This window comes from Sinocyclocheilus grahami, unplaced genomic scaffold, assembly GCF_001515645.1.
Source record: "Sinocyclocheilus grahami isolate Dianchi unplaced genomic scaffold, SAMN03320097.WGS_v1.1 scaffold1060.1, whole genome shotgun sequence".
Lineage (NCBI taxonomy): Eukaryota > Metazoa > Chordata > Actinopteri > Cypriniformes > Cyprinidae > Sinocyclocheilus > Sinocyclocheilus grahami.
Window position 1 is genome coordinate 96,428 of NW_015506239.1, and position 11,098 is coordinate 107,525.

General features: G+C 37.3%; 1 protein-coding gene across 7 annotated transcripts in view; it reads left to right on the top strand.

Moving 5' to 3' along the window:
• The window catches only part of LOC107566222 (adhesion G protein-coupled receptor B2-like), an 83,711-nt gene extending 78,387 nt beyond the window's left edge, over positions 1–5,324 (top strand). For 2 of the 7 annotated variants that reach the window (XM_016251604.1, XM_016251607.1), the window contains 2 exons: positions 2,069–2,122; positions 4,245–5,324. In XM_016251604.1, coding sequence (XP_016107090.1) covers positions 2,069–2,122; positions 4,245–4,421 — 231 coding nt within the window. In that variant the 3' untranslated portion in view covers positions 4,422–5,324. Of the gene's footprint in view, positions 1–2,068; positions 2,123–4,244 lie in introns of those variants that run through there. The other 5 variants (XM_016251599.1, XM_016251606.1, XM_016251602.1 and 2 more) reach the window with 4 other exon arrangements.
• Positions 5,325–11,098: the final 5,774 nt, after the last annotated feature.

The window sequence follows — 11,098 nt, forward strand, 5'->3', positions numbered from 1 at the left end:
TGGCATCCATTGTTAAAATCTATGAGAATCCTCTATAGGGACTAGCTACAAAATGAGTAAAGACAGAATAGCTCTTTTCAAAAATGTAGTGAGCTGCCTACCAAGACAGCATTTTAAGGGGATTTTGGGGGCACTCCTGATGTGAAATCTAAATCAAATGGTAAGCAGCTACATTATCCTGCCTCCTAATATTTCTCATTTTGGATAATTTCTGAGGCAGCATGATACATATCCTTTGCGAAGCAAGACATCAATCTCATAATTGTAAGCACAGTGAAATGTATCTTATGGCTGAAATGCACAACTTCCAGAATCTGAACAGATTTCAAAACAGCAGTCGTCTTAAACTTTGAAAATGTTTACAGAGAAAGACTGGGCCTCATGTACTAAATGACCTCCAATTAATAGAGGTTAATTAAATGACCTCCAATTAGGCCCTGTCCACACGAACGCGGTTATTTTTAAAACCACAGCTTTTTCTACGTGGTTTGGCCGTTCGTCCACACGCAAACGCAGCGCCAGGTCACTGAAACCGAACATTTTTGAAAATGCCTGCCAGGGTGAAGATTTTCAAAAACTCCGGTTGCAGTGTTATCGTGTAGACAACGAAACGGGAGTTTTTGGCTTGTAACGTCGGAGCCTGCGCTGTTATCTCCACCTACTGGAAACTTTTTCAGGCTTCTGATTGGCCAACATGGCTTTAGGGTTGAGATTATATCGCCACCTGTTGGTTTGGCATGCTCTTGACAGTGCTTCAAAGCATGCGTTTGCGTTTACATTTGGACGGAGATTTTAAAAAAAAACGGGAGGAAAAACTCAGTTTATAAAAAATACCCGTGTACGTGTGGACATGGCCTTAATAGAGTAAAATCTGCAGTATATGCCCATCATACAGTACAAGATTTTTAAAATCAGCTCTACCCAAAACTGTAGACTGGCTCTGACTCCAGACTGAAATTTGGGGCAAATATCTTGGCAAAAGTCGTTACTAAAAAATTACTTATAATATACAATAAAATACAATATAATATAATATAATATATATATATATATATATTATACAAAATGTATAGTATATATTATATAATATTATAATGTGTTGTTAGCACAGCAACATGTTAAAATGCTAAATTGTATCCAAAATAATTAGTTTATTTTAAAAATATTTTCAGTACTGAAAGGCATTGACCAAAAATAGTTGAATCTTCAAATGAGCTATTGTTGTTAAATTATTATAAATAAAATTATAAATTGTTAGCTTAGCAACATGTTAAAATACCAAAATGTATCCAAAATAATGGAGTCAAGAAAAATACAGTATAAATTCAATATTTAAAAAAAATTTGTCCAATCTGGTTTAAATTAGCTATTTTATTGTGATGTTAGCTTAGCAATGTTAAAATGCTAAAGAAAAATGTATCCAAAATTGCAGATGGAGTCAAAAGAAAAAGAAAATTATAAATATACTTAATTTGACACTGAAATGTTCAATCTATTTCAGATTAGCTATTTTAGCAACATGCTATTTCTTAGCAACATGCTAAGTCACTTCAGAGTTATACTGTATACAGCAGTTCAAAGATCACTCATACGGTTCTGTTTTAGTTAGCATGCTGCCTTAGATGGTAGGCAGCAGGTTTAAATACAGAGTTTATGTCTCCATGTACATTTTTCCTCCAAATCATCACAGAATTGCCTTCTCTTTAGCATGCAGTGCTAAGTTCTTCCTCTACTGCAGTGTTTCAATACAGACATTGAACCAGATGTGGTTCATATATGCTGACGTTAGCAGTCGCCTCTCTTGAGCATAGTGCTGTAGCCGTTTAAGTTGTCTCTGTCTGTCTTTGTGCAAAATAAATATGGAGGAAGGGAGTGCACTTGCCTCCAAAATTGAATCCATAGACTCCTCCATCAAGGTAACAAAAATTCAAACAAGCATCGCTTCCCCCCAGACATGTTCAGTGACTGTGATCCCCCTCCTTTTCTCTCTTTCACTCTCTCGCTCTGCCTGTCTTTCTCTCTGTCTCTTTATTTTTCTTTCCTCCCATCCTCATTTTTATCGCAACAGAGGGAAAAGCGATGGAGCGTTTCGTCTGCCGGAGGTGAAAAGAATTCTTCGAGTGTAAGTAGAAAAGGCCTGACAAGGAGAGATGGAGAAAGCTAGAGGAAGTGAAGGAGGGTTGTTGGGAGCGAAGCGATCGGGAGGAAGAGAGATGGAGGGGAAAGGAAATACGCAAGAGCAGCACAATCGCGTTAGCATTCTCTTAGAAATAAAGTTGGGCCTCTCTTCGGCATTAACAACACTTCTGCTTGACAAAATGTTCCTTCTTCAGCGTTTAGCGTGCAAATTGTTACATTGTTACATTGGGTGTATTATAATCAGGCTGCTATCGCCCCCTTGTGGACGGAAATTTGCTTACATGAGCCTACAAACTCAGATTTATTTATTTATTTAGGTTGTGAATGAGAGCCAAAAGAAAAGATGTCCAGTTTGCTCTCTTCTCTAAATATTGTCGTAATGTGCATGTGTGAGTTTAGCGTGTATATGTGTGTTTGTGTCTGTGTTAATTTTTCCATTTCCATGGTAACCGGCAAACCCGCCCACACAGCGTTAGTTTAGGCCTCCCCCTTTACAAACACTCACGAACAAGAGGAAGGCAGAGAAACTTATTCTCAGTCACACCTCAGACGAGTCATTTACATGGGGTTTTCCAATCTCCCCGATCGGTCACACATGCAATCAGCGGGCGTTTGAGCTGAGGGGGAGCCGACAGCAACCCTGTAATTGATCGCCTCAAACGTTTCGAAATATGCAGGTTCATACATCTCATTTTCGGGGAAGCTGGGAATAGATTTGAGAGGAGGGGAACTGCAAGATAAATTTGTGAGGTCTCAACAGAGCCCCTTCGAGTGGCCTGGTTCTCAATTTTTTTATATTCCTACAATCCCAACCTCATATTGCCCCAGTCTCTCTGTGATTAGATTAATCTGCCCCTACTGTATAATGCAATTTACCTACCATTAAGAGGCCGTATAGCTGTAGGATACACCATTAGCCTCAATGGGAAGGAGAGTGTATGTGTTCTGGCCATCTGAAGTAATGAGCACCTGGAGTAGCCGGGCATTAAAACACAGCACAGACCACCACTAATGCCGACGAGTTGGTCGCTCCATATGTTGTATAGACAAGTCGTAATGTAGCAAGACTATAAGGCAATTTAGTCTTTATGCTGCTGTTGAAACGTGCATTCAGGCACATTAATGCGAATTACAAATGCCCAAGCACATTTTCATTAGTCACGTTACAGATGAGATAAAATGTTGTTTTTCAGTCTTATGATGCTCTTTGCATGTTTAAAAATGACCATGGTAGTGATGGTTTCTGCCAGAATACTGTAGATAAGAGTGATATTGTTATAGCACTGTAAAATTAAAATACATGTATTGTTTTTGTTATTGTAGTGGTGGCTAACCCCAAATGTGTATGTAGTGTGAATAAGTGTACATAGTATATTTTATTATTATATCGTTTTTTTTTTGTTCATGTTTTATATTTGTAATATTTATTGTAATATTCAACCAATGTTGAAAACAGTTTAGCTGCTTAATTTAATTATTTATTTTTAAGGATTCTTTGATAAATAGAAAGTTCAAAGGAACAGCATTTATTTGAAATAGAAAAAATCTATAGAATTATAAGTCTTCGCTGTAACTGTTAATTAATCTAATGCATCCTTGCTGAATATAAGTATTGGTTTATATTAAATACTTAATAGTAATAAAATAAAAATTTTGAACAATAGTCTATATAACTTATGGTTAACCACCACCACTGTAATAAAAATAAATACATTTTTAAAAAAACATTATCATGATAACTGTACATATTTGGGTCCTGGGAATAAAGTTTTTGAAATTAGGCTTACTATCCTAAACTGGTTGGCTGGTCTTAGCTGGTTTAAGATGGAAGTAGCTGGCTTTATCTGGCTCCCAGCCTGGCCAAGCTGGTTTTAGCTGGTTGTTCCAGCTAAGACCAGCCTGACCAGCTAAAAAAAGTGGTCAAAACGCCTCTAAAACCAGCCTGCTATGACCAGGCTGGATGACTAGTTAAAACCAGCCTAACCCGGTTTTTCAGCAGGGACACTTTTTTGTCAGAGAATGGTTGAGGTTAAAGGAGGTAATCAGCGTTTATGCTCTGGTTTTAATTTTAATTAGAATTTTCTTCTGTGTATGTGCATATTCAGGACAAGTCCACCACAGATGACCAGCGATCCTGGGACAGCTTTAAGACCATGACCCCTGAGCAGACATGTGGCTCCAGCGAACATAAGGACAGACTGGAGTTACGCAGCAAACCCTGGGACACATGCTCCGCCAACACACCTGACACATCCGACGGAGACTTCCAGACTGAAGTGTGAAGAGAACACACACCTACAACAAACTGAGAGACAACTAAACCCTCTTACGCACTCACGCTGTCAGTGATCTTCAGCAAGACGTGTTCTAAAGGATTCTGTACTTGTTTACAGGTGTGAGGACAGACCAGAGATGAAGAGTGCTCTATTCTATATTTTCACACAGAGACATTAAATGAAAGAGTGGGGCCAGGAGAGTATGGTAAAAAAAAACATTTAACAAACTGTTTCTGAAATGTCTTGATTTTACTCCTGAAAGGATTCTCTTTCTCCTGTTTGATGATTTGGGAATTTAAAAAATAATATTTCTGCACCCTTCTTTTTATAGAGGAACAACAACAAAAAATCAATACTGATGATTCGCACACAGTTTAATAACCCCTTAGGGTTTTTTTCCTCCTTTCTGTCTTCTCATTCCTTGGATGATTCAAGTTCAGTTTCCCTTTTTCTTGCTTTGTTTTTCGGGGAAGAGGGAGGGTAAGTTTTGAAAGTATTCATTAATATGTGCCATTCTCTGCTTTTTTCCCTCTGCATCAGGTGTACTGTACTTACATGCTTTTTTCTATTATTTTATTTAGAATGCTTGTCCATCTTTTTATTTTATTTTCTAAATGTTTTTTTTTTATATATACCTAAACTTCAGGTATCATTTTATGGGCGAAAGTAGGTCATACCGCTGTGTGATTGTGTTTTAAGTTTTTCAAAATGCTTGACAGAAATAATTGTGCTATACAGTATGTGCGATTTACTGTCAAATTTGCGTTCGTTCACACCAGGGAAGCATATTTGCTCCATCTTACACAAAACAACCAAAATAATCCACATTCCAGTCATAAGAAGCTTTGGTGTTCCAGAATGGGCTTATCCAGTAAGAGACACTTCCAGCTGAGAACGTTTCCATTTTGAACCAACACAAAGGTAGTGATAAGTTTCCGCATTTTTTCTCCATCTTAATATTGTGCTACATTTCTGCTCTTGCAAAAAAAGTAGTGCTTTGTGATGTTTTCATTTGAAACCCAGTGACTCTGATTCCGATTTATTTCTGCACTTCGACTGTGGAGTTTGACAGTTGGCGTAATGCTAAGCAGACCGCAGAGGTCATCTTTGCTAACCTGCTTCTCTTTATAACCCATTCATTAGTTGTGTTGGCTGATGTAACTCCACATGGAGACTCGGAAAGCGAGAACGAGAGGGCAAATGAGGGAGAGAGAGGTGTGGTAATTATCTTGGGGGAATAACGATTTGTCCTGACATTTTCTTACTTGGCGCAAATTTCATCTGCTCAAAGATCCCTGAAGTCAGCATATTATATAAGCACAGATGGCAAGACTAGAGCATGCCATTTCAACCTTTGCAAGTAATCTGCACTAATGGGGAACACGGGCTGCCTCGTCCTCATGAAATATCTCCAAACGACCATAGCAATTAAAACTAGTTTTTCGTCTCCCTTCTCATCCGCAGTCAAGAAAGACTGAATATTACTCTCATATTTGGGAAAAGAAATATTGCGTAATCAAGAGTGCTGTTCGACTGATATTCAGTACTGTAGTGTGTTTGTGATACTGCTTTTAACAGTTCAGTAAACAAGAAGTTTTCTTTCTGACAAAATTTTACCTTTTTTCCCCCACTAATGAAATGAATTCCTTTTATATATACCTAAACTTCAGGTATCATTTTATGGGCGAAAGTAGGTCATACCGCTGTGTGATTGTGTTTTAAGTTTTTCAAAATGCTTGACAGAAATAATTGTGCTATACAGTATGTGCGATTTACTGTCAAATTTGCGTTCGTTCACACCAGGGAAGCATATTTGCTCCATCTTACACAAAACAACCAAAATAATCCACATTCCAGTCATAAGAAGCTTTGGTGTTCCAGAATGGGCTTATCCAGTAAGAGACACTTCCAGCTGAGAACGTTTCCATTTTGAACCAACACAAAGGTGCTGCTAAGTTTCCACATTTGCTCTCCATCTTAATATTGTGCTACATGTCTGCTCTTGCAAAAAGTAGTTCTTTGTGATGTTTTCATTTGAAAACCAGTGACTTAACCAGTCATCCTGAATTGATTTGGATTTATTTCTGTACTTCGACTGTGGAGTTTGACAGTTGGCTTAATGCTAAGCAGACTGCAGAGGGCATCTTTGCTAACCCGCTTCTCTTTATAACCCGTTCATTAGTTGTGTTGGCTGATGTAACTCCACATGGAGACTTGGAAAGCGAGACCGAGAGGGCGAACGAGGAAGAGAGAGGTGTGGTAATTATCTTGGGGGAATAACGATTTGTCCTGACATTTTCTTACTTGGCGCAAATTTCATCTGTTCAAAAAGATCCCTGAAGTCAGCATATCATATAGGCACAGATGGCAAGACTAGAGCATGCCATTTCAACCTTTGCAAGTAATCTGCTCTAATGGGGAACATGGGCTGCCTCGTCCCCATGAAATATATCTCCAAACCACCATAGCAATTAAAACTAGTTTTTCGTCTCCCTTCTCATCCGCAGTCAAGAAAGACTGAATATTACTCTCATATTTGGGAAAAGAAATATTGCGTAATCAAGAGTGCTGTTCGACTGATATTCAGTACTGTAGTGTGTTTGTGATACTGCTTTTAACAGTTCAGTAAACAAGAAGTTTTCTTTCTGACAAAATTTTACCTTTTTTCCCCCACTAATGAAATGAATTCCTAAAGAAGGCCAAGATACAAAAACTGGAACAGTACAAAGCCAGCTGGACTGTATAGCACTCTTGGAACACAGGCCAATCAAATTTGAGGACCGGAACTAAATGTTTATAATACGAATTTAAAAATATGGAATGTTTGGACTTTAGATAAAGGATTTGGTGAAAGGAAGTGAGGGAACTGTAACCTTGACTTGAAAGATCAGTATGATAAATCCCACAGGTGATTTGACTATTTTAGTTATAGAGTTCGCAACCACGCAACTGCTTCATTTACAGTGCCTGTTTTGTTTTTGTTGCTCTTTTGTCTGATGCAGCCATCGACTGTTTCAACATTTTGTCGTTCCACTCAATTTCCGTCTCTGTATATGAGTGTTGGGTTTTTCATAGATGTTTACAGAGTCGTACTTATTGAAGCTGGAGAATTACACTCCAGAATCCCACTAAACTAACTATGTTTTGAACAGATTTATGTATTGCTCTTTAAAAAAGGAAAAAAAAAATCTTGAGAATGGCTTTACAGTCACATACAATTTATGAGACATGTATTTTGAATATGTGCATTGTGAGGAGGATGATCGTCACGTAGGAAAATGAACAGTTGAGTGTGGATGTATTGAAGATTGAAAATGTTTGCTTGGATTTCCTGATTCTTCATGACTTGAGCTGTTTGAAACTTTTGGATCCTCCCCCTGCCAGCACACACAATCCCATTAGCTAAAGAAGATGGCTATCACAGAGAATCCTCCTTGCACCGTTTAGGTTTTTTATACATAAGATTGTACAAAGTAGTCCTCTACTGTTTTCATAGAGTGTCTTTTTATATGAAAATAAATTTTCAAACTGATGAATGCCCTTGTAGGGTTTTTCCTCCTCATGTTTCCTAATCCCACTGGTAAAACCCAATTAGGAGAGAATGGGGATGGCTGTCACATATTTTACTTTGTAATCCACTGTTGTTTGCACTATTAATCTTTAACTTTGATATACATTTTCCACATTTATCTGCTGCAAATTATTGCAAGTTGTTTTGAAATCTACAGCTTATCCCTAAATGTTGCTGTCAAAGTACATGGGGTGGGTTGTGACATTTTTTTTCCCCCTTCAGAATTCACATTATGCCATATTAATGTTGATTTCTCTACACTTTAAAAAAATAAAGATTCTTCATTGGCATCTGTGGTTCCATGAAGAACCATTAACATTCCTAGAACCTTTCCACTGCACAAAAGCTTCTTTACAGTGGACATAGGTTCTTCTAATTAATTAAATATTCTTCTCAGTAAGAAAATAACGGTTCTGTTAGGAACTGTTCACTGAAAGATTATTTGGGGAACCAAATCTCTGCAAAAAGTATACCCTAGTGAAAAATAAATATACTAAAAAGTATTTGAAACACATTTGTTGCATGCCAAGTATACTACAAATACATTTACATATTTATGTACTTAAATACCCTGCAATTGTACTTTTGATATATAGGAAACCGGTTTACTTAAAAGTCTGCTAAATTGAAACAACTAATCTTTGCACTTTAATTGTGCAGAAGTAGAGCTGAAGTATATTTGATTTTGCTAATGTAGAACTATTGCAAGTATACTTCTGGTACACTTGAAATATCTTGCATTTAAAGACTGATATTATTCAAAGGTCATACAATCCTCATCAATAGTGGCATTAAAACACATTTAGGCTTAATATTAAGAAATGTGCATTGTGCACAAGTAGTACTCCAATTAAAGTTTTTTTATTTTTTATGAGTAAGGGTTGAGCGATATGTCAGTAAATATGTTAATAGATTTGAACTATACTTAGTATGAAATCAATGTATTTTAAAATATTACTTTTTGCTAGGGTAGGAACCTTTACTTTTAAGAGTGTGTCTCAAAAAGTTTTTTTTGTTGTTGTTGTCCTCTAAATCCTTTTTTATTTTTACAGAGTCTTGAAACATCTACTGTAACCTCAGAAGGATGTTGTTCAGGTATGATTGTTTGTACCAAGACTTCTGTGTTAATGAAGATCTGTATAATTAGAAGGTTCTTTTCTTTGATACTAAATATGCAGGTGTCTACTGTGTGCTCTGTATACCCACAGGTACGACACCCAACAGACTTGTCTCATTATTAAAATTCATACTGGTTTTAATCATAAGTTATTGTGAAAGGAGGCTGCAATCATAATGCTTGATGCTGTGGTTTTGCAATCAATTTATTAGAAAGAAAATAACTTGGGAGAAAAGAAACAATCAAGGCCTTGGCGATACTGACAGAATAAATCTTCCTTGAGGTCGCCACAATTTAGCCCAATAATCAAAGCTCTGTTCCAGAACAATGGCAATTAGCCAGTGGTCCTTTTCAAACGGTCTGTCTCCTGATAAGCGCGCATCAGACCATTTCGATGCTTGTCATCAGACCATATTTGTCCCTGATTGTTTCTGGAAGAAGAGAATCACTGTGTATTCTCTGTTGTGCACAAATGCAAATATTCAGAGGCCCCTTGGAAAGCACAAAGATTGCCGGCTTGATCCCCTCGTCTCTACAGTTGAACTGCAAGAGCTTCTGCATCGCTTCTCCGCTGAGGGCCGCTTTGGCCGATTGCCTCACCGTAAATGCAATTGGCTTACTGTCCAATGGGCAGCCACTTGAAGCACATCAAGCCTCTGTGCTATCAATCCGATGTGCTATGCCTGCAAGTGATCTAATGCGATGGCTTTGAATGTGGCCTTCGGGGCCTCTCCATGACTATGTGGGAGTGGAACAAGTGGAAAGGATGCTCTCTTCAGCAGTGGAAGATTCGTGTTCGCATAATGAGATGTTCTACCCGGCCTCCCGCACAGCTGCCTGCTAATAGCAGCCATGGCCTCTCCAAATGAAGCTTCAAGAGCAATCTCCTGTTAGCTTGTTATTCCTTAAGGTATAGTTTTTCGCTCAGTGTCAGTTTTTCACATCTAATTTAACTGAAATCGGGCCACGAGAGCCATTTTGCTCTTTTTTGTTATTTAGGGGTTTGACCTCTATCAAATGAGGCAAATTGAGGCATTAACTCACCTGGCACTATTTTCTTTAGATTACATGACACTGGAAATATCATGTTATGTCTTCAGCATGGTTTTAGAGTCATCATTTTAAAGTCAGACAGCATACTTTTCTCCATGGCCACCATTTATTTGTGAGTACCTTCACAGACTGCATTGATCCCCCACCCCCACATTTAGCTGTATCCAGAGTTGAGCTGGATGTTTTTATCCTTTTTCATCAAAATTAATTTTACATTTACACTACATTTATTTATTTAGCAGACACTTTTATCCAAAGCAACTTGTAACTGAAGAAAACAACAAAGGGAGTTTTTGGCCCTCATATAAGTTTTTCAGTCAGATATTGTATAATAAAGGTAGAATATAAATTAAAGTTTGAATTATGTTCTTTGGACAAAGATATTTATTTTATATGTCAGCACAGGAATAAGGTAGCACAAGTTACAAATGTTTGGTATTTTGCCTTTGTACGGTTTTATTAATTGTTCGACTTGTTTAAAAGTCTTTAATTGGCTGCTTTATTACATGTTTTATTATATCTTATTACATCTATGCAATAGCCTACTTGATTCTGACTGGTCTGACTTTTTTTTCTTTCTTGTGTGTGTGTGTGTATGTGTGTGTGTGTGTGTGTGAGTGTGTGTGTGTGTGTGTGTCCAAATAAGTGGAATAATGAACCTTACTAATGGCAGGTTCCAATGTGACAACTAGTCTTTTTTTTTTTGGCAAGACTTCTTACTTGTTTGTAGCCACAATTTGTGATGTGTTTACAGAGAATATTGCTTACAGAGAAGGCATATCGCTTTAAAATAAATAAATACATAAATAATCTGGGAAAACTCACTGGAGTAAAAATGTGACAACTAGCCCCGGTCTTCTTTATATATATATATATATATATATATATATATATATATATATATATATATATATATATACAGTGGGGAAAAAAAGAAAAAAA